The 26,363-nt window shown below is 51.5% G+C and overlaps 1 protein-coding gene across 4 annotated transcripts; it reads left to right on the plus strand.

The window, feature by feature from the left end:
• KMT5A (lysine methyltransferase 5A) lies at window positions 1-25,656 on the plus strand. 4 transcript variants are annotated; one of them, XM_008005115.3, is made up of 8 exons: window positions 1-111; window positions 5,379-5,500; window positions 6,584-6,740; window positions 11,462-11,681; window positions 12,760-12,847; window positions 19,090-19,149; window positions 20,404-20,594; window positions 23,785-25,656. In XM_008005115.3, exons 1-8 carry the CDS (start codon window positions 102-104, stop codon window positions 23,993-23,995), a joined length of 1,059 nt encoding a protein of 352 aa, XP_008003306.1. In that variant the 5' UTR covers window positions 1-101; the 3' UTR covers window positions 23,996-25,656. The 4 variants fall into 4 exon arrangements, with proteins under 4 accessions (XP_008003306.1, XP_037851411.1, XP_072877306.1 ...); XM_073021205.1 differs by lacking the exon at window positions 1-111 and adding an exon at window positions 4,834-5,128; XM_037995483.2 differs by lacking the exon at window positions 5,379-5,500 and having other exon boundaries at window positions 6-111.
• Window positions 25,657-26,363: the final 707 nt, after the last annotated feature.

The following is a 26,363-nucleotide window of genomic DNA, read 5'->3' on the forward strand; positions in this document are numbered from 1 at the left end:
GCGAACAGCTGGAGCCCTGCGGAGCAGTTGGCTGCAGTTGTTGCAACTTTTTTCGAAAGCTGGGTTTCCCGGGAGATCCCAGGCGGTGACAGAGTGGGGTCATGGCTAGAGGTATTTGCCCAAGTGGCCAGCGCCGGGGCGGCTGGGTCGGGGGTCGTGCTGGAGCGGTGGCCGGGGTGGCGGCAGCGTCTGCGGGGAGGCGTCCTCCTCGGGTGGCTCGGGGCGAGCTTGGGGACCCGCGTGGGGGGTGTAGGGGTGCTGCTTCGGAACCCGCCAGCCCCCCTGAGGCTCCAGATGCCCCCAGAAACCCCTCCCACTGCCGTGCTTCTGTTTCCCCTCTATGAAGTGAGCACCTGCGGGCCTGCCTCTCCACGGCAGCAGATCCATATGTCACAGGTCTTTGGAAACTAAAGCGCAGGGCACCTCCAGGGAATAGGTGTTATTGATAGAAGTGGGGCGGGGGCGGGAGTGAGGCTTCGCCCACTTTGGGGCTCTCTTTTTGGGAAAGGAGGTGATCCCGAGGCAAAGGCGCAGATCGATAACCTGCATGTTGGGGTGTGCGTCAGGGTGGACACCGCGGCAGGCGCCTTTCCTCCTTCCCCACGTCCTGAGTCAGCTCTGCGCCGCCGGAGCGAGGGCCGGGCCCTGCTGGCCCACTTTGGGGTGAAACGGGTTCATGGCACCTCGCTGGCGCGGTCGTTCACCCCGCATCTGCTCAGGACTTCGCCCCTCGGTAGATGGCTTGGGTGGGCTTGTACAGCCCTGGGAGGCGATGTCCTGCCTGAAATCCTTTGCATATTTAGTTGAGGCCAGTGTCTCCCAGGTATGCGGCAAAGAGCTCTCCAACCGCTTGGTCATTTCCAGCCACTGCGTCTCCTTCACGCTAAAGGGCCAAAAACTTGAGCGTGAAAGTTGAGTAGAATTAGTTTTTTAAAAAAATCAGTTGGGGTATTATATTTTTCTAAAAATTCCAAGGCATCAAGTGTTAGTAGGAATTTGCTTTAGTGCAATATGCTCCCTATAGCAATAACAATGAATAAAATAATGATTCATTCAACAAATATATATTGGGTCCCTTTGTTTTCAGGCCCTGAAATCAGTTGCATCATTTATTCTCCCAGCATCCCTAGAGGGTCTTTTGGATTAAGACTTCCCCAGAACCTGATGAAAAAATGAGGCATAGTAAACTTCAGGTTTTAGAGCTTCATCACCCAACTCATGGAGAAAATTAAGACTAATATTTTTCCTTAGAAAAGTGTTAAGCATCTAAAAGTATATTTAACATTATCTGACTAATTTATCTGACAAATTTTAATAAAACTATGCTTCCTGGGTTCATTTTTCTCATCACAGTACATTTAACTACTTGTTTTAAAAGTAGTGCATTAATGAATCTATGAAGAAAACTAACAATCTATCATTGAAATACTTAAAATATGGCTAAATAATAATTATGGCCGGGCACGGTGGCTCACACCTGTAATCCAAACACTTTGGGAGGCGAGGCAGTCGGATCACCTGAGGTCAGGAGTTCGAGACCAGCCTGACCAACATGGAGAAACCCCGTCTCTACTAAAAATACAAAATTAGCCGGGCATGGCAGCGCATGTCTGTAATCCCAGCTACTTTGAAGGCTGAGGCAGGGAGAATTGCTTGAACCGGGGAGGCGGAGCTTGCAGTGAGCCGAGATCGCGTCACTGTACTCCAGCCTGGGCAACAGAGCGAGACTCCATCTCAAACAAACAAACAACAACAACAACAAATAATAATTACCACTGAGGGCCAGGCACTTTATTAACTCAATTCATCTTTACAAATTGTTATTCTCATTTTTTAGAGGAGGAAGCCTGAAGTCCAAACTTGCTGTCCAGACTCTAGCTTGGCTGGGTCTTTGCTTGTGCCACACAACCTCCCTTACTTACCCAAAGTGAAGATAATGTTTGTCAGCTCCTCCCATGGTCAGCTTACAAATCACCTATGTAATTATTAGTTATTGATTCTCACTGTCTCACTTGACCCCAAAATTAGTTGCCTGTTTCTTAGGCTTTATTGCCCTTGCAAGCTATTAAATTGGATATTTAGATCTAGATTATTATTTTTTTTCTTGAGACAGGCTCACTCTGTTGCCCAGGCTGGAGTGCAGTGGAGTGATTTCAGCTCACTGCACCCTCCCTCTCCTGTGTTCAAGTGATTCTTGTGCCTTAGCATCCCAAGTAGCTGGGATTACAGGCACCTGTCACCATACCCAGCTAATTTTTGTATTTTTAGTAGAGACGGGGTTTCGCCATGTTGGCCAGGCTGGTCTTGAATTCCTGACCTCAGGTTATACGCCAGCCTTGGCCTCCCAAAGTGCTGCGATTACAGGCATAAGCCACCATGCCTGGCCAATATTTAGATTGTAAATACCAAATCATTTATAGCACTTCAAATGAACAGTCTTTTTCTTCTAGAAAATTGGGCTTTGAACTTGCAATTCACTTTGAGAGCCCTGCTGGGCCACAAAAACAAACTGTTCAGATGCCAGGCAATGCCTCACTCATTTTGAAGTTTTATAATCATGCAAATATTTACAATTCCAATATATTAGTCTCAGGGGTCAGTCCACCTACCTTTCGCTATTTCTACTGCCATTGTTGAATGGTCTCTTAGTTGGTAGACCTCCTCATTTTGCCATCTCCAGTTCATTATCCCTTAGCACCTGGTTGGGGGGGGGGTCTCCAAAAATAGACTTTTTTTTTTTGGGAGACAGAATCTCACTCTGTCACCCAGGATAGAGTGCAGTGGCATGATTTTGGCTCACTGCAACCTCTGCCTCCTGGGTTCAAGTGATTCTCCTGCCTGAGCCTCCCAAGTAGCTGGGATTACAGGCATGCACAACCATGCCAAGCTAATTTTTATATTTTTAGTAGAAATGGGGTTTCACCATGTTGGCCAGGCTGGTCTCAAACTCCCGACCTCAGGTGATTTGCCCACCTTGGCCTCCCAAAGTGCTGGGATTACAGGTGTGAGCCACCACGCCCAGCCAGTATATTTGTTATATACGTATAAACTTGTAGAGAAAGGACTGTTTTGCAACTTACATTGAATGATCTGTGTTTACATCTTCTAGGTACTGGAGCTGCAGAATTGAGAGGAATAGGTGCTAGACTTGTAATGTGTCCCCTGCAATTGGGGGCTCAAATGCAGAGAAAGCTACGACCATGAGTGGGGTGTGGGGTGCGGCTCGGTATACTAGTATGTGAAATGGACAAGATGATCTATGTGGGTGCTTCCTGCTCCAAAACCATGATTCTCATGGTAATTAAGCTGCAAAACTTCTCTGCCTTGCAGAAGTGGAAGACACTTTCAAATGGCTCAACCTGGTTATGAGAGTGTCACTTTCAAATTCTCTTTCACCCTCTGGGTAATCTTTTGGATATTCAACGGTAGTAGGCTCTGCAGAGGGCATGGGCAGAGTACCTAGCCCACTGGAGTTAGTGGTTGGGCTGGGGGACCCTGCCTTGAAGGATGCTAAAGCATGAGCTGATTTGGGAGGAATCCCAAATTGTCTGAGCAGTGACCTGTCACCACCTAATCCTACTCGGTCTTATCCGTTCTAATGGGAGGCGAGGGAGGCCAGGTGGGGGGATGGCTACAAACAGCCATTTGTATATCTGTGGATGTTGGAAGGCGCTCTGGTGGATTATGGAATTCAAGGTTCTTGGTTTTTACCCATGAGGACACTGAGGCCCAGACTGGGGAAGTGACTTGGCGATGGTCACAAAACACCTCTGGGCAGATGCAGGGAAATAAGTCCAGCCCCTGACTCCCAGGCCATGGCCCAGGCTGCAGAAGCTGGATGCCTTGAAGTGTCTTGTTTGCATCTATGACTTTGCACAAATACAGTGAATCTGGCTATGGGCCCTCAATCCTTAATGGCCACAGCATAATGGTGCAGGGCAGTGAGCTATGCTGAAACAGCCACCAGAGTGACAGGAACCTCATCTGCCTATGGGGCATTTTCTCACGGCGGGATAGGAGAACAAGGTGACTTGTTAAACCCTTCTGTAAGACCATTTGCTCCTCCCAACCTCCATTTCCTCCTCTGTAACCAGGAAGGGTAGTGGCTGGGAGGGCAGGCCTTGGGGTCAGTTGGCCGGGGCTGGAAACCCATCTAGTTCTCAGAACTTGGCCAAGCTCCTCACTTTCTCCATCTGTTGAAATGAGATAATAATGGTGTCTACCTTTGCAGGGCTGCTGTGAGGTTTCAATGAGATAGCGGCAAAAGACTCGCCCAGGAAACCGATCATTATAACCCCTGGCTATGTCTCCCCAGGGCTTCCTACCGGTCAAGTACAGCCCTTCTGGGTTTGACACCTGGCCCCATCACTTCCTAGTTTTGTGGCCTGGGACAAACCCCAGCACTTCCCTTGAGTCACGGTGTCACCATTGTAAGCTGGGATGCCTACAGGACCTGCCCCCGTGGGCGTGCGGGGAGGATTCAATGCCTGTGAAACTCTCGGTGGGCACAGCGCCGGGCACACCCGAGGGCCTGGCCTGGCGCGTTCACCGCTGCTGATTTCGCCTGGCACAGACCGGGCTCCCAAAATATCCGCGGAGCCAGCGGAAAAAGGAGCCGGGCGGGCTGGCTGGCAGGCGGGCGGGCGGGCGGGAGGGAGCCTGGGCTGTCATGACAGTGTTTCCCACCCCTTCCTCCGCGAGTGGCTGAGGCTGCGCGCGAGGGGGCGCGCCCGAGCCGGGATTCGCCGAGCCTGCCCGCCCGCCCGCCCTCCGGAGCGGCCTGGCGGCGCCGCCCCTGCCAGCCCCCTCCCAGGGCCGGGCGCCGGACGGTGGGCGGCTGCGAGCGGGCGGGCGGGCTGCGGAGGACGCGCCGCCTGCGCCTCCTTCCCTGCGTGCCTCGCCCCGGGCCGCCCGGGGCTGCCGCGGTGCGCGGGTGCCGGGCCCTGCCTCACCGGCCATGGGGGAAGGGGGCGCCGTGGGGCGCCGCCGGCCCTTCCCCGGGGCGCCGCGGCGGCGCTGGTGGCGGCGGCAGCAGCAGCAGCAACGGCAGCGGCAGCGGTGGTGGCCGGGCCGCGGCGGCGGCGGCGAGGGCGCGGGGCGCGCCGCCATGGGCCTGGCCGGGCTGCAGGTGGGTGTGTCGGGCCCGGCCGCGCGGGGGGCGGGCGGCGCGCGGGGCCCGGCCGGGCCGGGCGGCGGGAGGGCGACGCGGGCTCCGGCCCGGCCCTCCCGGCGGCGCCGGCGGCTCACCAGCGCCGGGGCCTCGAAATATGGCTGCGGCGGGAGGCGCCGTCGCGGCGCCCGGCCCGGGCGGCCCCGCTCCCCGCCCCGCCGCGCCCTGAGCGCCCCCTCCCCCGCTTCCCCCGGGTCCCCCTCTCCAGGCAGGAAGATGTCCAAGCCCCGCGCGGTGGAGGCGGCGGCGGCGGCGGCGGCGGTGGCAGCGACGGCCCCGGGCCCGGAGATGGTGGAGCGGAGGGGCCCGGGGAGGCCCCGCACCGACGGGGTAAGCAGGCACTCTCCCCGCACCCCTGCGGCGCGCCCGCCGGGCCGGGGCCGCGAGCACATGGGCGATCCCGGGTCCCTGCCCGCGCCGCCCCGGGGCGCCCGGCCGGGCCGCTTCCTTTGCTGCCGCCTGGCTGGGAGTGGCGCCCACACGGCTCCGCCATGAGCCTGGCGGTGTTTGACCTCGGAAAAGTTTGACTGCGCCTTCATGGCGTCTCCGCAGCCCGAGACCCTACTTCCCCGGAGGTGGCCGCCGTTCCAGGCTGTGCGCGGCCTGCCCGGGCCCCTCGGAGAGGTCACGGGTCTCGCCGCCTCGGTGTTGAATGGTCCCCGAGGCGGCTAGGGCCCCGCTTTGCTTCTGGGGACGCCCTCCTCCGTCTGCTTACTCAGAGGAGGGGCCGGCCCCACGCCCAGAGACGCCCGCAGTGACCTGAACCGCCCCACCGCCCCGTCCTCTCTCTTACGCCCAGGTGCGGCTTGCGACAGAGTGGCCGCCCTGAATGCGCTGGCTGTGGCTCCTGCTCTTCCCAGCTTCCCCAGTCACCCTGAGAGAAGTCCTTCTGTCGCAGCCCTGGGAGGCTCCGGGGCTGCAGTGATTTGAGAGGGGTCAGGCTCGGGCACGTATGGGGCTCTGGCTGTACTGACAGGCCCTCCAGCCGCCCTCAGCACCAAGTGGTTAATCAGGTTCCCCGGGGCCTGTTTCTGTGCTGAGTCCCTGCGGCTCCTGCCAGGGGAATGAACTCCTAAAGATAGCCTAGCTCTTCACATGCCCAGGTTCTTTTGACCTCCCTGTTGCGGGTAGGCTGTCTTCTTCCTATATAGACCTTGGTTGCAGCCGGCTCTCCTGCTGGCCAGCTGTCCCCTTAGTGAATTAGAGACCAGCGCGTTCAGGAAACGTTTCACTGGACCTGGGATTCTAAACCTGCCAGTGCTCTCCTGAGACAATGGGGGCTGGCATCCCCTGATAGCCCAGTTTTTGAAAAACGGTGTTGTCTGATTTTCATCTTTTGTATTCCTCCTCCTCGTAAATGCTCTAGGATCTTCTTCTTCAAGCCTCTTTCAGAATATGCTTTTGTCTTTTTAGGAGAATGTGTTTACCGGGCAGTCAAAGATCTATTCCTACATGAGCCCGAACAAATGCTCTGGAATGCGTTTCCCCCTTCAGGAAGAGAACTCAGTTACACATCACGAAGTCAAATGCCAGGGGAAACCATTAGCTGGAATCTACAGGAAACGAGAAGGTAAGCTTTTGAAATGGCCTCGTTCTGATCCCAGCCGGTCGGGTTGCGGAAGCCTCTCTCTTCTGCAAGAATGCACATATATATTTATCCAGCCGTTTCAGTCTCAGGTTTGGGAGGTTTGAGCCATGTTCTGTCTTGCTGCTAAGAGTGGCTTGTCCCAGGGTGTGTGCCCTGTTGGTCTGACAGGTTCTCCCTGCTTTCACAAGAGTTAGCATGTCCTTCAAGCTTGACTGTCTTGCCTAGTTGCAAAAATAACATACCTGACCCACAATTAGAGAGGCTCACAAGCCCTGAAAGTGCAGAAGTCATGAATTCAGGTTGTATAGACCAGGCGATTGCAGACCTAACTGATGTGTTCATGCAGGGAACTGACTTCCTTCCCTTTTATGAGTTAGCCTTGACCCCATTTCTTTTTCTTTTTTTGAGATGGATTTCTGCTCTTGTCCCCCAGGCTGGAGTGCAGTGGCACGATCTCAGCTCACTGCAACCTCCACCTCCTGGACTCAAATGATTCTCCTGCCTCAGCCTCCTGAGTAGCTGGGATTACAAGCGGCCACCACCATGCCCACCTAATTTTTGTATTTTTGGTAGAGACGAGATTTCACCATGTTGGCCAGACTGGTCTTGAACTCCTGACCTCAGTTGATCCACCCGCCTTGGCCTCCCAAAATGCTGGGATTACAGGCATGAGCCACCGCGCCTAGCTGTCTTGACCCCATTTCTAAAGTTTCTTGCCACTCAAGCGTTCTGTGTTAGTCTCTGAAGCAGTATTTTATGCAATGAGATTTGGAGTTAAAATGTTGAACAAGAAAATACAGGGTTAATGAAGACTGTCTGGTCTTGCAAAACAAACTGAAACCTCTTAGACATCTTGCTCTAATCCAAATATTCCCTTTCAAAGCTGCAGTGGGGAGTGTCAGCTTTCCCCAATTCACCATGCTCTCTTCTAATTAAAACTTGTCTGAAAAAAGCAAAGCCTCTGGCTGCCAGCAGCTCCATACAAGGAAGCCTTGTGTTCGCTAACAGAAAGTGTCATAAATGATGATTTGGCGTGACCTCTGGAGCCGGATCTGAGAACCAGGGCTGGGCAAGCCCTGAACTGGGGACAGGAGCTCACCCTGGGCTTGATTTCCCCTGGTACACAGGGCAATATTGTTTTATTTGATCTTCAAATGACTTGGGTTCCAATCTTAAGTATGCCACCCAAAAGAAGGAGGCTTAGATAGGTTGCTGCTCTCTTCTGAGCCTCCGTTCTCTCATCTGTAAATGGGGAGAGAGGAGTCTGACGTCACACAGGACTGTTTTGAAGGGTGGTTGCAGCATGGATGCCACAGGGCTTTGTGATGGGCTCCGTGTGCCAGCTCTTCACCCCCGGACTGCCAGCTCATCCCTGGACCTGCGGCACTTAGAATTCTTGCCCATAGGATTGGGGAGAGGCACTGTCTATAAATGGTACTTGCCCAGACTCTAGTCCTTTAAAATAGGGCAGTCTTGGCTGGGTGCAGTGGCTCACATCTGTAATCTCAGCACTTTGGGAGGCCGAGGCGGGCAGATCACGAGGTGAGGAGATCGAGACCATCCTGGCTAACACGGTGAAACCCCGTCTCTACTAAAAATACAAAAAATTAGCCGGGCGTGGTAGGCGCCTGTAGTCCCAGCTACTCGGGAGGCTGAGGCAGGAGAATGGCATGAACCCGGGAGGCAGAGCTTGCAGTGAGCCGAGATCGTGCCACTGCACTCTAGCCTGGGCAACGGAGCAAGACTCCGTCTCAAAAAAAAAAAAAAAAAATGTGTATATATATATATGGCAGTCTATACCTTGTACCAAATGGTGGCCTGGTATACAAGCTAGTGTATTTGGCTCATAGTTTTACTAAATGGCCGTGATTAGAATCTTGGGTCAGAGTCTGGGCATGGTGGCTCAGGCTTGTAATTCCAGCACTTTGGTAGGCCAAGGCAGGAGGATCACTTGAGCCCAGGAGTTTGAGACCAGCCTGGGCAACATAGTGAGGCCTCGCCTCTACAAAAATGAAAATAAAAAAAATTTGCCTGGCATGGTGGCATGCATCTGTAGTCCCAGCTGCTTGGGAGGCTAAGGCACAAGAATTCCTAGAGCCCAGGAGTTTAAAGCTGCAGTGAGCTATGATCATGCCACTGCACTCCAGCCTGGGCAACAGAGAGAAACCCCATCTCTAATTTAAAAATATAAAGAATTTAGGTAAGCTGGACTCTGGAGACCCCAAGGTCCAGGCTCTTCTTGTCCATGATTCTGCTGTGATACAGACTGAGTGACAGATGATGTTCACGGGCACCACACACTCCTGGGCCTGATGTCCTGGCTTTAATTCTCTCTGATTTCACCCAGGAAGGCATGTAGAGGAGGAATAAAAATCTGGATGGTTTTAATGGGTTTTTTTGTTTGTTTGTTTGTTTGAGACAGAGTCTCACTCTGTTGCACAGTCTAGAGTGCAGTGGTGCGATCTTGGCTTACTGCAAACCTCCATGTCCCGGGTTCCAGCAATTATCCTGCCTCAGCCTCCCAAGTAGCTGAGATTACAGGCATCCGCCACCACACTCGGCTAATTTTTTCTCTTTTTAGTAGAGATGGGGTTTCACCACGTCGGCCAGGCTGGTCTTGAACTCCTGACCTCAGGTGGCCTACCTGTGTTGGCCTCTCAAAGTGCTGGGATTACAGGCGGGAGTCACTGCACCCAGCCTAGTGTATTTATTTATTTTTCTGTTTTGTTAATCTAGATATAGTTAATATATCATAATGTTCATTTTAAAGCATGAGTCGGTGGTTTTTTTTTTTTTTTTTTTTTTTTTTTTTTTGAGACGGAGTCTCGCTCTGTCGCCCAGGCTGGAGTGCAGTGGCCGGATCTCGGCTCACTGCAAGCTCCGCCTCCCGGGTTCACGCCATTCTCCTGCCTCAGCCTCCTAAAGTCGGTGGTTTTTAGTATATTCACAGAGTTGTGGAACCATTACCACGGTCTACTTCCATCACCCCAGAAAGGTACCCATTAGGCGTCACCTTCGATTCCCCTATCCTTCTAGTCCAAGGCAACCATTAAAGTACTTTCTGTCTCTGTGGATTTGCCTGTTCTGGACATTTCATATGGATGGAATCACAAAATACGTGGCTTTTGTGTCTGGCTTCTTTCACTGAGCATCATATTTTCAAGGTCTATCCATGGTGTAATAAGAATCAGTGCTTCAATCCTTTTTTTTATTTTTGAGAAGGAGTCTCTCTCTGTCGCCTAGGCTAGAGGGTAGTGGTACAATCTTGGCTCACTGCAACCTCCGCCTCCCAGATTCAAGTGGTTCTCCTGCCTCAGCCTCCCAAGTAGCTGGGATTATAGGTGCGCACCACCACGCCTGGCTCATATTTTTATATTTTTAGTAGAGATGGGGGGGGTCTTACCATGTTGGCCAGGCTGGTCTCGAACTCCTGACCTCTGGGGAGCCACCCTGCCCAGCCCTTCATTCCTTTTTATGGCTGGATAATATTCCTTTGTATGGATAGGCCACATTTTGTTTATTCATCTGTTGATGGACATTTGGGTTGTTTTCACTTTTTGGCTATTCCAAATAAGCTGTTATATTCCTGCATAGATTTTTTTGGGGACATATGTTTTTAATTCTCTGGAATAGATGCCTAGGAGTGAAATTGCTGGGTCATATGGTAACTCTATGTTTAACTTTTTGGGAAGATGCCAAAGTGTTTCTAAAGTGGCTGCACCATTTTACATCTGTGAGCAGTGCACTATTTACTTAATTTTTTTTTTCTTTTTTTTTTTTTTTTGAGACAGACTCTCACTCTGTCGCCTAGGCTGGAGTGCAATACGCTTGGCTCACTGCAACATCCGCCTCCCAGGTTCAAGCAGTTCTCCTGCCTCAGCCTCCTGAGTAGCTGGGATTACAAGTCCCTGCCAGTACGCCTGGCTAATTTTTGTATTTTTAGTGGAGATGGGGTTTTACCATGTTGGCCAGGCTGGTCTCGAACTCCCGACCTCAGGTGATCCACCCACCTTGGCCTCCCAAAGTGCTGGGATTACAGGCATGAGCCACTGTGTCGAGCCTATTTACTTAGTTTTTTAAAAGGAAAACATGTTTTAAAAAGGTAAGCAGTTTTCCAACACTGGCACTCCACAAGTGTTTTAAGTGACAGATCATTGCCATGTATCTCCCAATACCCAGGCCAGTCTGCTGGGGCACCATGCTGAGAACTGCTGTGAACCTGGGGCCTCAACCCCACTAGAAGGGGGCCTTCTTTTTCTTTAGAGTCTGAAATGAAGGGTGCCAGGCAGCTCTTGGGGAAGAGTTTCTGCTTTGTCACCTTACTCCTGTCCCTTAATGCTGTCCCAGCCTTCAGGAATGGAGCTTTTGATCTGAGTCTGCATCCTGAAAGTTATTGATCGAGCGCCCTTGCCAGCATCTCTGTCTCTGGTGCCTCTGCCTCACAGGCTCTCTATCTCCCACGTCAAGACACAGAAGTCTAAAACCTCTGTCCAGTGTCTTGGTCAAAAAATCGAGCTGGAGCTAGGCACTCCTCCCGTCATAGCCCATAGCGGACACGGGGCTTAGCAGGCCAAGGGCACTCCTGCCTGACAAACCCAGGATCCTCTCTTCTCAAAGCCTGTCTTAGAATGCGGCTGGTGGTCTAGAAATTGAGAGACAGAGTACAGAATAAACCCCTGTCTTTCCTCCACCTCCGCCTGCAGAGAAAAGAAATGCTGGGAATGCAGTGCGGAGCGCCATGAAGTCTGAGGAACAGAAGATCAAAGACGCCAGGAGAGGTCCCCTGGCACCTTTTCCAAACCAAAAATCTGAAGCAGCAGAACCTCCAAAAACTCCACCCTCATCTTGTGATTCCACCAATGCAGCCATCACCAAGCAAGCCCTGAAAAAGCCCATCAAGGGCAAACAGGCCCCCCGAAAAAAGTAAGTGTCCCCTTCAGTCGTCTTCCTAACGTGGAGCAGTTTGGTTCCTTTGACCCTAGGGAACCCTGTTCAGGTGCCCGTGGGGGTACAGTGGCCACCTCTTAGCCTCTCTTACGTCAAAGACTCAGATGCCCTGAGTCATCAGCAGGGATGCCACTCTTTGTCAGTTTCTGGATCTGGCATGGGTCCAGAGTTCAAGAGCCTCTCCTTCCTCCCCTTCTCACCCACTCCAGCATAAGCAGCCCTTCTTTTTTAAATTTATTTTTTTGTTTGTTTTTTTGGTGGTTGGTGTTTTTTTGTTGTTGTTTTGTTTTGTTTTTGAGACAGAGTCTCTGTCGCCCAGGTTGGAGTGCAGTAGTGCAATCTCGGCTCACTGCAAACTCCACTTCCTGTGTTCAAGCGATTCTCCTGCCTCAGCCCCCTGAGTAGCTGGGATTACAGGTGCGTGCCACCACGCCCTGCTTATTTTTGTATTTTTATTGGAGACGGGGTTTCACCATGTTGGTCAGGCTGGTCTCAAACTCCTGACCTCGTGCTTTGCCTGCCTCAGCCTCCCAAAGTGCTGGGATTACAGGTGTGAGCCACTACACCTGACTTGTGTTTTTTGACACGGGGTCTCATTCTATCACCTAGGCTGGAGTGCAGTAACTCACTGCAGCCTCAATCTCTTGAGACTAAGTGATCCTCCTACTTCAGCCTCCCGAGCAATTGGGACCATAGGTGTGCACCACTATGCCCGGCTAATTTCTTTCCTTTTTTCAGAGACGGGGTTTTGCTGTGTTGCCTGGGTTGGTCTCGAACTCCTGGGCTCAAGTGATCCTCCCGCCTCAGACTCCCAGAGTGTTGGGCTTACAGGCATGAGCCACTGCGCCCAGCCAGCAGCCTGTCTTTGAAACTCCTCTGAGGCCCTCATGGGCAGGTGAACTGAGTGACCCACAGGCTCCAGTGGACAAAGGTGTTTAAGTGACATCATCTCCAAGGAGCTGTGTGCCTCCTTGGTGTGTGCCTTCTCCTAAGGAGCTGTGTGCCTCTAGGTCTTCAGTCCTGATATTTATTTTCTCCTCTTCCCCTTACCCAGAGCTCAAGGAAAAACGCAACAGAACCGCAAACTTACGGATTTCTACCCTGTCCGAAGGAGCTCCAGGAAGAGCAAAGCCGAGCTGCAGGTAGTTGCGTGCTTTAAATTCCAGTTCGTGGAGGGGCAGGGTGGCCCACCGGGCAGTGCTTGGCATGTGTGTGTGTGTGTGTGTGTGTGTCCTGAGCTTTGTTTTCGTCAGCTTGGGGCAAGTCTCTTGGCCCCTCTGGACTTGGTTTTCTCCTGGATCTATCGGGGATCCTCACAAAGCTTGTCCTGCCTTTCTGATAGGGTCACTGCAGGGCTTGGTTAAGATACTTGTGTGAAGGAACCTTGTGACTTGTGGCATGTGGCAGGGAAAGCCTGGCGCAACTGTGAAGGTGGATTTTCCAAGACTTGTTGGCAGAGCCATTGGGAGCCTGGGACTGTGGGAAAGCCTGCCTGTTCTTTCAGAGGCTTTTCTTATCTGTTTGCTGGAAGTTTCCATGTTGTGGCCCAGGGTGGTAAAGAGCAGTGGCTTGGAGCCACTTGCTGGTTGTGTAGCCTCGGGCCAGTCACTTACCCTGTCCATGCCTTAGCTCTCCAGTCTGTAAAATGGTACAATAACGTAGTACCTGCTAGGGCTGTGGTGAGCATTCAGTAAATGTGCTGGTGCAAGAGGAACCTTTAGAACCATGCTTGACACTCAGTAAGTGCCAGCTAACTGTTACTATCGCCACCACTGCTTCCTCAGCGTTGTCACTCCTGTCTGGTCTTTCCCATGCTACTGCCATGCTAGGAGCCTGCAGACCAGTGAGCAGCACCGGCTGGCCTGTGCGGGCCTCTGCTGCCATGTTTGCAGAGGGCTGAGCTATGCAGCAGGCAGTCAACATTTGCTGCAGTGAGGTGTGGTTATTGCTTTTCTGTGAAGGAAACCCAGGGCGTGGCAGGTCCCTCTGCTCTTCCCCCTCAGGGACACCTGGGGCTGCCCCTCCGCTCTCCCTCACCCCCACGGTGACCACCAGGTTGGGAGAGGCACTCAAGATTGCATCCTACACAGAGGTGGGGACCCCAGCTTTGGCAGTTTCAGCCTTTCAACCCTCATGCAGACTCCTTCAGTGTTCTTGATGTTAAATGTTCAGATACACAGTGGTCTAGTATTCTTTCTCTTTTTCTTTTAATTGATGAAGCTTCATTTAAAAAAAAAAAAAAAAAAGTCCATTTTCTTCCCCACAGAGAGCAGCTTTGGTTTTATTGCCTGAAAAAGGCAATGTCTTTCAGCCAAGAATGAGCTGTTTAAAACATTTGCGGCAGTGGGAGACTGTGCTAGGTCACTTTTTTTTTTTTTGAGATGGTGTTTTGCTCTTGTTGCCCAGACTGGAGTGCAGTGGCATGATCTCGACTCACCACAACCTCCACCTGTTGAGTTCAAGCGATTCTCCTGTCTCAGCCTCCTGGGTAGCTGGGACTACAGGTGTTTGCCGCCACATCTGGCTAATTTTGTATTTTTTTTCTTTTAGTAGAGACCGGATTTGTCCATGTTGGTCAGGCTGGTCTCGAACTCCCGACATAGGGTGATCTGCCCACCTGAGCCTCCCAAAGTGCTGGGATCACAGACGTGAGCCACGACGCCTGGCCTGCTAAGTCTCTCTTAAAGACAGCACTGGGTCAGGTGCGGTGGCTCACGCCTGTAATCCTAGCACTTTGGGAGGCCCAGGTGGGCGGATCACCTGAAGTCAGGAGTTCGAGACTAGCCTGGCCAACATGGTGAAACCCTGTCTCTACTAAAATATAAAAATTAGCCTGGCGTGATGGCAGGTGCCTGTAATCCCAGCTACTCGGGAGGCTGAGACAGGAGAATCACTTGAACCCTGAAGACGGTGGTTGCAGTGAGCTGAGATCGCACCACTGCACTCCAGCCTGGGTGGCTGAGCGAGGTTCCGTCTTTTAAAAAAAAAAAAAAAAAAGGACAACACTGCAAAGGGTGAGGTGGTGCCAGGCCACAGAATCCCAGACACCTCCCAGCCAGGGTTGGAGCTGTGGCGTGCCCACACAGAGGGCCTCTACTGAGCGCCCATCAAGGGCTGCTGTGGACTTTAGGGTGGGGGGAGCTGAGTTGGCCTTGTTAATAAGAAGCAAGAGTTTGTGCTAGGCAGAGTGAAGGCTGCAATGGGACAGGATGCAGGTCTGCTAAATCTTGCAGCAGATGAGCAGAAGGAAAGGACGCACTTGCTTCCCTAAAGCACGGTCTGCAAACACAAGAAAGCTTGCGCCCTGTTCCTGGACCAGGAGCCGTGCTGTGCCCCCGACTGTTTGTGTTGGCTCTGCTGAGTGCAGCCATGCAAGCTGTTGCTGGCCAGGGCAGGGAGGCTGTAGCTGGCCGGGATGACGTGGCTGGAGCTGGTTAGGGTGGAGTATTTTCTGACTGCACAGATAAAACTCAAGAACGGGACAGCCGGGGCTCATCTGAAGGGTGGGGTCAGTCCTGACCTGACTGCCATGTTGGACCCAGGCTGTGGGTCCAGGAGGGTGGGGCATAATAGAGCCTGTTGTTGGCCAGATGGTCTGGGGCGAAACTGCAGTTCAGAGCCTCTTGTATACTTCCACTGAGGCTGAAGACAGCAGCCAGGGCGGGCCTAGCGCCAGGGCGTGAGTCCTGGGCAACCGGGTGGGATCAGGGCTGCTGGGTTTGGACACAAGGTGGGCCTTGGAGAGATGCCCTACCCGCCGAGTGCTTCACTGCTGGGGCCCCTTGGCTGGCCAGCCTGGCTGCGGGTGGGGTGGCAGCCAGCAGCAGGGCAGGGACCATGCCTCTTGGCAATGCCCGGGCTTCTTCATGCCCAGCCTGACCCCAGGGCCAGATGTGCAAGCAGCCTGCTGATTCCGCTCGGAAAGTTCCCCTCCTTCCTTGTCACAGGTGCTCCTCACCAGCCCTAGTTCCGACCTTGTATTGCTCCCACTCCATCTGCCTCTAGGCCCATCTGTGGGCTCCTGCCAGAATTCCCTTTAGGAAGCCCAGGGCTGGTTGTTTGCAGGCCCCAAACTCCAGGCCTTTGGGAGACTCAGCCTCCCTGGCTTTGTGCTGGGGCATCTGGCCTGGTCCCAGCTTCCCTATGCGCATCTCCTACCCGCCGTGTTTGGTCCCAGCAGAAAAACCCCCATTCCACTACTGCGGTCTTTCTATGATCACTCCCGTTTCCATGGGCCCCAGTACTGCTCAGCCCTCTCTGCACGGTTGTAATGAATGGGTCACGCAGCAAGGCGGTGGTGTGTGTGATGGCAGTGGTGTTGCTTTGAGGGCCTGCAGTGTGCACTGTTCTAGACCAGGAGATTCCACAGTAAACTAGACCAGCCCCTGGGACTCATGGGGCTTATTTTCAAATGGGGAGTAATTAACAACAAAAAAGACACCAGCTACTTGGGAGGCTGAGGTGGGAGGATTACTTGAAAGCAGGAGTTCAGCACCAACCTGGGCAACATCGTGAGACCCTATCTTTTTTGGTTGGTTGGTTGGTTGGTTTTTGAGACAGAGTTTCAGATTGTCACCTGGCCTGGAGTGCAATGGCGTGATCTCGGCTCACTGCAACCTCCACCTCCCGGGTTCAAATGATTCTCCTGCCTCAGTCTCCCAAGTACCTGAGATTACAGGCACGCACCACCATGCCCAGCTAACTTTTTGTATTTTCAGTAGAGATGGTGTTTCACTATGTTGGCCAGGCTGGTCTCAAACGCCTGACCTTGTGGTCCACCCACCTCAGCCTCCCAAAGTGCTGGGATTACAGGCGTGAGCCACTGAGCCCAGCTGTGAGACCCATCTTAAAAAATAATTAAAAAGGCCAGGCGTGGGGGCTCACACCTGTAATCCCAGCACTTTGGGAGGCTGAGGTGGGTGGATCATGAGGTCAGGAGATGGAGACCATCCTGGCTAACACAGTGAAACCCCATTTCTACTAAAAATACAAAAAATTAGCTGGGCATGGTGGTGGGCGCCTGTGGTCCCAGCTACTCGGGAGGCTGAGGCAGGACATTGAATGGCGTGGCCACAGGAGGCAGAGCTGGGACTCCAGGCTTCCGCCACCATGCCTGGCCAATTTTTTGTATTTTTAGTAGAAACGGGGTTTCACCGTGTTAGTCAGGATGGTCTCAGTCTCCTGACTTCGTGATCCGCCTGTTCGGCCTCTCAAAGTGCTGGGATTACAGACATGTATCTTTTTTTTTTTTTAACCTTCTTGACCATTATCTTCCATATCTTTTAAGTGGAAAATTTAGTCCATTTATGTGAAAGGTTAATATTGATATGTGAGGTTTTGTTAGGTATGTTACTATTAAGTAAGTTTATGGGAAAGTTTTTTTGGTTTTTGTTTGTTTCTTTTTGAGACGGAGTCTTGCTCTATCTCCCAGGCTGGAGTGCAGTAGTGCGATCTTGGCCTACTGCAAATTCCACCTCCTGGGTTCAAATGATTCTCCTGCCTCAGCCTCCTGAGTAGCTGGGATTACAGGCATGCACCACCATGCCCAACTAATTTTTGTGTTTTTAGTAGAGACAGGGTTTCGCCACGTTGGCCAGGCTGGTCTCAAACTCCTAACCTCAAGTGATCCACCCACCTCAGCCTCCCAAAGTGCTGGGATAGCAGACGTGAGCCACCATCCTGGTCACGTTTTCTGTTTTTTTAAGACAGGGTCTCTGTTGCCCAGGCTGGAGTGCAGTGGCGCAATCATGGCTCACTGCAGCCTCAGCCTCCTGGGCTCCAGCAATCCTCCTTCTTCAGCCTCTAGAGTGGCTGGGACCAAAGGTGTGTGCCTCCACACCCAGCTTATTTATTTTTTGTAGGGACAGGGTCTGGATCTGTTGCTTAGGCTGGTCTCTAACTCCTGTCCTTAAGCGATCCTTCCTCCTGGTCCTCCTGATGTGTTAGGATTATAGGAGAGAGCCACGCACCTGGCCTCATTTACATTTTAAAGGACCCCTCTGGCTGCCCTGTGGAGAACTGAGTGTTCTCTGGGGTCAGAGTGGAAGCCTGGTGACTAGCGAGGGGTGGGGGGCGGGGCCGTGGCTGGGCCGCAGGGCCGCAGTGGGAATGGAGATGGAGAGGAGGTGGCAGGATTTGGGACTGTCCTTGAGGTTACTCATTCACAATTGTTCCCAGCACAGACTGCAGGGCCTGGCACGTTGCAGGTGTGGACTGAGTGCCTGGAAAAGCTGCAAGCTGGTTTGGGCCTCTGTGTAGGGGGAATGGGTTGAGCTCAGCAGTTGGTGTCAGGCTCCTGACATGTGCCATCTGGTTTGGTGAAAGTCTGTGCCAGCAAGACATGCTGGTTTGGGGTGAGCCACACTGGTTTGGAGCTTCTGGTCTGTCTTCATTTGGTTCCCTTTTGCTCCATAGTATCTGTGCGATGGCAGAGCAGTAGAACCCAGGGATAGGGATGGAGGTAGGTGCAGGAGGAGTGGCCTTAGAGGAGAGGTGGATCCCAGGGTGCCCCCTTCCTGTTCTCTGTTCAGGGCTGTGTCGACCCTCAGGATTGGAGGCCCTCTTCCCATCCATGGTGGTGGCCTCCATACAGGTGAACCTCAGAGATCCTAAACATTTTGATAGCAGCACGCGCCATCAGACCAGAGGGATGTGGACCACGTGTGTCCCATCCAAAGGGCACAGCCTCTGATCTGCTGTACCCGATTTTCTTTTTTCTTTTTTTTTTTTTTTTTGAGACGGAGTCTTGCTTTGTCACCTGGCCTGGAGTGCAGTGGCACAATCTCAGCTCACTGCAACCTCCGTCTCCCAGGTTCAAGTGATTCTCCTGCCTCAGCCTCCCTAGTAACTGGGACTACAGGCTCCTGCTACCACACCTGGCTAATTTTTATATCTTTAATAGAGACAGGGTTTTACCATATTTGCCAGGCTGGTCTCGAACTCTTGACCTTACGATCCTCCTGCCTTGGCCTCCCAAAGTGTTGGGATTATAGGCGTGAGCCACCACACCTGGCTTGCTGTACCTGATTTTCTATGAAGTCAGAGGCCTGATTTTCAGGTGTGGGCAAGTTGGACATTTTTTAACATGCTGCATGGGCAACAGAACATATCTACAAGCCCCATTCTGTTCTTGGGTCCTTACTGTTTCCCTTCTGATCCAGTTGAACCTTGGTGACAGATCTTCCACAACAGATGGGTGATGAGAAAAGGAGGGATACTTGGGAGCTTTGCCATCAGTGGGGACCCGTCATCCCCAGTGATGCCAAATGAGGCCGACTGTGGCCCTGTGGGCATGGCCTGGGGCAGTGAGGGCTCAAGACCATGAAGCTACCCACGATGGGCCTGGGAGAGGATACTGATGCTGCTTTTCTTTCTCTCCACCCAGTCTGAAGAAAGGAAAAGAATAGATGAATTGATTGAGAGTGGGAAGGAAGAAGGGATGAAGGTAAGGGGCTGCTTGCTTGCTGCATCGTAGCTGAAGCTGGAAGAGCTCACCTTCCCTGGTCCCGTGGCTGAGAGTGGCCACCGTGTGGCTTTAACCCTCTAATGGCCGTGGTGACCAGGCAGACTCTCTTAGGTTGTCAAAGAGCCAAATACTAAAACGTGTTAAGGAAATGTCTTATGAAGGAAACATAAATGGACTTTGTATATAAATGTTATCCAGGGGAAACTTTTCTTAGACATTGTGGTTAAAAAATTCAGTGACTTTTTGTACATTCACAATGCAATGCAACCATCATCCCTGTCTAATTTCAGAATTTTTTCATCCTCCCAAACGGAAACCCTTACCCATTACTTAGCACTGCCCACCATCCCCGCCTGTCCCCTGCCCAGCCCCTGACAGCCACTCAGCTGCTTTCTGTCTCACTGGAATTGATCTTCTGTATACTTCCTATAAATGGGATTATACAATATGTAGCTGATGCCCAGGAAAACTTTTAAAAGGAGAAACGAATACATTTTTAAACTCTGTTTTCCTAGATAATGACAATGCCCAAGAAATGTGCTTTTCTCTTACTGTATTTCAAACATACTGAGTTTGGGCAAGAGGAGAGCTCTCTACAGGGAGGCTCAGATGGGCCTAGACTAGGCCTCAGGGCTCAGAAAGCTTCCACTTCCACCCACCACCTAGGGGAGATTCCAGCTTAAGTCCTGGGCCCCTAAGAGCAACCCCATCCAACTCCATGTAGAATAGAGTGAGGAGACACAGGAGATAAATTGTGGAACGAGGCAGAGACCCAGACCACTGGGCCTGCTGTTCGCCTAGGAAGGCATAGCGCATAGCCCCTAGACAGAGAAACCAAGTGTGTGGATTTGAGCTATGTCACTGCCTAGCTGTGTGGCCTCAGACATTTGGCTGTGCCTCTTTAAGCCTCAGTTTCCTCATCTACAAAATGGGGCAGTCTCCACCTAGCAGATCTCTCACGGGCTCTGATATAACTGCTTTGCAGATGAGCACCAAGGAATCACATTTGTGGAGTGAGGGAAATGTTCTAGAGCTGGCCTGTAGTGACGGTTGCACAGGTGTATACACTTCATAAAACCCATCAACCTGTACATGTAAAGCAAGTGAATTTTATAGCATAGCTCAGTACAGCTGTTAAAGATTGGGGTAAGCCCCCAGCTCCCCGGAGACCTGCTGTGGACAGTGGCATCCATTGCTATTATGAACCAACACACTCTCATCACTTCCTGACAGATCGACCTCATCGATGGCAAAGGCAGGGGTGTGATTGCCACCAAGCAGTTCTCCCGAGGTGACTTTGTGGTGGAATACCACGGGGACCTCATCGAGATCACCGATGCCAAGAAACGGGAGGCTCTGTACGCACAGGACCCTTCCACGGGCTGTTACATGTACTATTTTCAGTATCTGAGCAAAACCTATTGGTGAGTCCACTGTTGCTTTGAGTGGCTTTTCTGTCCTCTGGGCAGTGAGGAAAGGCCAAAGGGCCAGGAACTCCTGATTCTGTTTGGTGGCCAGTCTTCTGGTTTTGTTGTTGTTGACTTTTTTTTTTTGAGACAGAGTCTTGCTCTGTTGCCTAGCCTGGAGTGCAGTGGCATGATCTCAGCTCACTGCAACCTCCTCTTGGTCTCAAGGAATTCTCCTGCCTCAGCCTCTGGAGTAGCCCGGCTAATTTTTTTTTTTTTTTTTTGCATTTTTAGTAGAGATGGACTTTTGCCACATTGGCCAAGCTGGTCTTGAACGACCTCAGACGATCCACCTGCCTTGGTCTTCCAAAGTGCTAGGATTACAGGCGTGAGCCACTGTGCCTGGCCTGTTATTGCCTTTTTTCAAAGCTGTGATGCAGCTATCCCCTGCTTCCCTTTTTTTTTTTTTTTTTTTTTTTTTGAGTCTCAATCTGTCGCCCAGGCTGGAGTGCAGTGGCACAATCTTGGCTCACTGCAACCTCCCCCTCCTGGGTTCAAGGGATTCTCCTGCCTCAGCCTCCCACAGAGCTGGGATTACAGGTATGTGTCACCACACCCAGCTAGTTTTTGTATTTTTTTTAGTAGAGACGGAGTTTCATTATGTTGGCCAGGCTGGTCTGACCTCAGATGGTCCGCCCGCCTCAGCCTCCCAAAGTGCTGGGATTACAGGTGTGAGCCACTGTGCCTGGCCCCTGCTTCCCTCGAGACGGAGTCTCACTCTGTCGCCCAGGCTGGAGTGCAGTGGCACAATCTTGGCTCACTGCAACCTCTGCCTCCCCAGTTCAAGTGATTCTCCTGCCTCAGCCTCTTGAGTAGCTGGGACTACACACACATGCCACCATGCCCAGCTAATTTTTTGTATTTTTAGTAGAGATAGAGTTTCACTGTGTTAGCCAGAATAGTCTCGATCTCCCAACCTTGTGATCCACCCGCCTTAGTCTCCCAAAGTGCTGGGATCACAGGCATGAGCCACCGTGCCTGGCCCCCAGCTTCCCATTTTTAATCTTTGGAATTGGAGCTGTCCTGGATGTTATCTCATCCAACAAAGGGGAGAAGTGGACTAGTCACGTGAAAACCTGTTAAGCAGCTCACCTGGCTCTCCTTCAGGGCATTTGGCCAGAGCAGCTCTGGAAATCACTAATTGCTTTTTCCTGGCTATGACCAGCGGAGTTGATTTTTTTTTTTTTTTTTTTTTTGAGATGGAGTTTCACTCTTGTTATCCAGGCTGGAGTGCAGTGGCGCGATCTTTGCTCACTGCAACCTCCACTTCCCAAGTTCAAGTGATTCTCCTGCCTCAGCCTCCCGAGTAGCTGGGATTACAGGCAAGCACACGCCCAGCTAATTTTGTATTTTTAGCACAGACAGGGTTTCACCATGCTGGCCAGGCTGGTTTCGAAATCCAGACCTCAGGTAATCCACCTGCCTCAGCCTCCCAAAGTGCTGGGATTACAGGCGCGAGCCACCACACCTGGCGGGGTTGATTTTTGTAATCCATGTATTTGTTTTGGGAAACTCTACCATTTCCTCCTGTGCCTCCATAAAGAGCCCTTTGGGTCCTACCCCATCCCCCCACCCAGGTCCTGTGCAGGCTCTCAAAAATAGCTTTGTGGGCCAGGCGTGGGTGCTCATGCCCGTAATCCCAGCCCTTTGGGTGGCTGAGGTGGATGCATCATGAGGTCGGGAGTTTAAGACCAACATGGCGAAACTCCGTCTCTACTAAAAATACAGAAAAATTAGCCTGGCGTGGTGGCGCACGCTTCTAATCCCAGTGACTCAGGAGGCTGAGGCAGGAGAATTGCCTTAACCCGGGAGGCAGAGGTTGCGATGAGCTGAGATCACGCCACTGCACTCCACCTTAGGTGACAGAGCAAGACTGTCTCAGGAAAAAAAAAAAAAAATAGCCTTGTGAATTGGGCCAGGTGCAGTGGCTGATGCCTGTAATCCCAGTACTTTTGGAGGCTGAGGCAGGAAAGATTGATAGAATCCAGGAGTTTGAGACTTGGGCAACATAGGGATATATCCTGCCTCTACAAAAATTTTAGAAATTTTTAAAAATTAGCCAGCTTTGGTGGTGAACACCTGTAGTCCTAGCAACTCAGGAGGCTGAGGTAGGATGATCACTTGAGCCTAGGAGGTTGAGGTTACAATGAGCCATGATTGCTCCACTGCACTCTAGCCTGGGTGACAGAGCGAGACTCTGTCTCAAAAAATACATTTTAAAAAAATTCTGGCCGTGCGTGGTGCCTCACACCTGTTATCCTACCACTTTGGGAGGCCAAGGCGGGCGGATTACCTGAGGTCAGGAGTTCAAGACCAGCCTGACCAACACGGTGAAACCGTGTTTCTGCTAAAAATACAAAAATTAGCTGGGCATATTGGTGTGCACCTATAGTCCCAGCTACTCGGGAGGATGAGACAGGAGAATCTCTTGAAGCTGGAAAGTGGAGGTTGCAGTGAGCCAAGATCATGCCACTGCACTCCAGCCTGGGCGATAGAGTGAGACTCTGTCTCAAAAAAAAGAAACCTCGTCTCTACTAAAAATACAAAAATTAGCTGGGTGTGGTGGTGCGTGCCTGTAGTCCCAGCTACTTGGGAGGCTGAGGCAGGAGAAACGCTTGAACCTGGGAGGCAGAGGTTGCAGTGAGCCGAGATCACGCCACTGCACTCCAGCCTGGGCGACAGAGTGACGAGACTCCCTCTCAAAAAAAAAACAGACCTGGTGGCTCATGCTTGTAATCTCAAAAACTCAGGAGGCCAAGGCCAGAGGATCACTTGAGCCCAGGAGTTGGAGACCAGCCTGGGCAATGTCGGGAGACCTGGTCTCTACAAAAACAATTAAAAATTAGCCTGATGTTGTGGCATGTACCTGTGGTCAAAGATACTGGGGAGGCTGAGGTAGGAAGATGACTTGAGCCTGGGAGGTGGAGGAGACTGCAGTGAGCCGTGATCGCGCCGCTGCTCTCCAGCCTGGGTGACACAGCGAGACCCCCTCTAAAAAGGAAAAAGAAAATAGCTTTATGAATTGAATCTTTCCAAAACACGTGGCTTTAAATCAACATCCCGCCAGAGCTGAGCACAAGTGTGACTCTCTCCGGGTTAAAAAGCCTCTTTATCAATTTAATCCTCTCTGGCCCTCCCTCCTCTCCAGCGTGGATGCAACTAGAGAGACAAATCGCCTAGGAAGACTGATCAATCATAGCAAATGTGGGAACTGCCAAACCAAACTGCACGACATTGACGGCGTACCTCACCTCATCCTCATCGCCTCCCGAGACATCGCGGCTGGGGAGGAGCTCCTGTATGACTATGGGGATCGCAGCAAGGCTTCCATTGAAGCTCACCCGTGGCTGAAGCATTAACCGGCTGACCCCACACCCTCCCCGCCCCACCTTCCCTTCTGCAAAGGACAAAGTGCCCTCAAAGGGAATTGAATTTTTTTTTTTTTACACACTTACTTAATCTTAGCGGATTACTTCAGATGTTTTTAAAAAGTATATTAAGATGCCTTTTCACTGTAGTATTTAAATATCTGTTACAGGTTTCCAAGGTGGACTTGAACAGATGGCCTTATATTACCAAAACTTTTATATTCTAGTTGTTTTTGTACTTTTTTTGCATACAAGCCGAACGTTTGTGCTTCCCGTGCATGCAGTCAAAGACTCAGCACAGGTTTTAGAGGAAAGAGTCAAACATGAACTAGGAAGCCAGGTGAGTCTCCTTTCTCCAGTGGAAGAGCCGGGACCTTCCCCCTGCACCCCTGACATCCAGGGACGGGGTGTGAGGAAGACGCTGCCTCCCAATGGCCTGGACGGGATGTTTCCAAGCTCTTGTTCTCCTGACGTCTCGACAGGCGCTCACTGAAGTGTATGAATATTTTTTAAAAAGGTTTTGCAGTAAACTAGTCTTCCCCTCTGCTTTCTCGAAAGCTTACTGAGCCCTGGGCCCCAAGCCTGGGCCGGGCATAGATTTCCTCTTCCACAAGCTGCCGCTTTTCTGGGCACCTTGAAGCATCAGGGCGCGAAATCGAACTAGATGTGGGCAGGGAGAGTGTTGCTTACCTGCCCTGCGGGGGCAGGGTTTCCTGAAACTGGGTTAATTCTTTATAGAAATGTGAACACTGAATTTATTTTAAAAAAATAATAAAAATTAAAAATAAATAAAAATTAAAAAAAAAAAACCACAGAAAACAACTTACATGTATATAGGTCTTGAAGTGAGTGAAGTGGCTGCTTTTTTTTTCTTTTGCTTTTGCTTTTTTTTGCTTTTTGTAGAAGAGATTGAGAATGGTACTCTAATCAAAAATAAAGTTTTGTAGTGGGACCAGAAATTACTTACCTAACATCCACCCCCATTTCCCCTCATCCTGCTGGGGTTGAAGGTTCCAGACCTGCTGTCGAGGCCTTGTGTTTGTCAGACACCCGGCATCCTCCTGCAAGGACGCAACTGTGAGCTGAGGTGTGAGCCTAGGAGCCCAGGACCCCGACCCCAGCCACTGCTGCCAGCCTCAGAAAGGCACCCAGGTGTGCAGGGGAGCACGCAGGGCCCGGCGGCCCCCAGGAATCACAGATAGGGCTAAGGTTTTCACCTTAACTGTGAAGGTAGGAGGAGTAGGTGGCTGCCTCCTCCCGTCCTTCACAGAACTGATTCTCACTCTCTGTCCCTTCAGTCCAGGGGGCCAGGGCTCAGGAGCCATGACCTGGTGTCTCCTGCCCACCTTGGTCCCAGGTAAATGTGAATGGAGACAGGTATGAGAGCCCGTCCTAGTCTTTGATTCCCCCCAACCCCACCTCGGGCCTCACGACGGTGCTACCTAAGAAAGTCTTCCCTCCCACCCCCCGCTAGCCTGGTCAGTGGTCAGCAAATTGGAAGAGGATCCGACAGGAGTGTAAATGTGAGACACAATGTCGATTATACCTATTTGTGGTTTAGCTTTGTATTTAAACAAGGAAATAAACTTGAAAATTATTTGTCATCATAAAAATGAAACAAAAATTAAAATATTTATTGCCAGGCAAGGCCACCTGTGTGTCTTTCTGTTTTTACAATTTGACTGTGTCACCCCAACATGAGTCTAAGCTTTGGTAAGCGTCCTCCTGGGGAACCAGAAAAGCGTACTGATGTGATTTTGAGCATGTTTTCTAGAACTCTTGAGTTCTTTGGTTTCCTCATCTGTATACTGGGGACCATAGGGTATGTGAAGATTAACAGGTAATGCTTTTTTTTTTGGAGACAGTCTCACTCTGTTACCTAGGCTGGAGTTCAGTGGGGCAATCTCAGCTCACTGTAACCTCCTGGGTTCAAGTGATTCTCGTGCCTCGGCCACCTGAATATCTGGGATTACAGGCATGTGCCACCACACCCAGCCTTTTCTCTTTTTTTGAGATGGAATTTCGCTCTCTCGCCCAGGCTGGAGTGCAGTGGCACGTTCTGGGCTCACTGCAACCTTCACCTCCCAGGTTCAAGTGATTCTGCCTCAGCCTCCCAAGTAGCCGGGATTATAGGTGCCTGCCAACATACCCAGCTAATTCTTTTGTATTTTTAGTAGAGACGTTCTTTCACCATGTTGACCAGGCTGGTTTCAAACTTCTCACTTCAAGTGATCTGCCTACCTTGGCCTCCCAAACTGCTAGGATTACAGGCATGAGCCACTGTACCCGGCCACAGTAGAGTCGGTTTCACCATGTTGGCCAGGCTGATCTCAAACTCCTGACCTTAAGTGATCCACCT

Source organism: Chlorocebus sabaeus, chromosome 11 (assembly GCF_047675955.1).
Source record: "Chlorocebus sabaeus isolate Y175 chromosome 11, mChlSab1.0.hap1, whole genome shotgun sequence".
NCBI classification, from domain to species: Eukaryota; Metazoa; Chordata; class Mammalia; order Primates; family Cercopithecidae; genus Chlorocebus; species Chlorocebus sabaeus.

Excerpts from the sequence above, each read along its gene's own strand:
- KMT5A (XM_037995481.2), top strand. The coding sequence starts at position 4,958 with ATGGGGGAAGGGGGCGCCGTGGGGCGCCGCCGGCCCTTCCCCGGGGCG. Across the intron at positions 11,682-12,759 it reads AAACAGGCCCCCCGAAAAAA|AGCTCAAGGAAAAACGCAAC; the intron begins GTAAGTGTCCCC and ends CCCCTTACCCAG. Across the intron at positions 19,150-20,403 it reads GGAAGGAAGAAGGGATGAAG|ATCGACCTCATCGATGGCAA; the intron begins GTAAGGGGCTGC and ends ACTTCCTGACAG.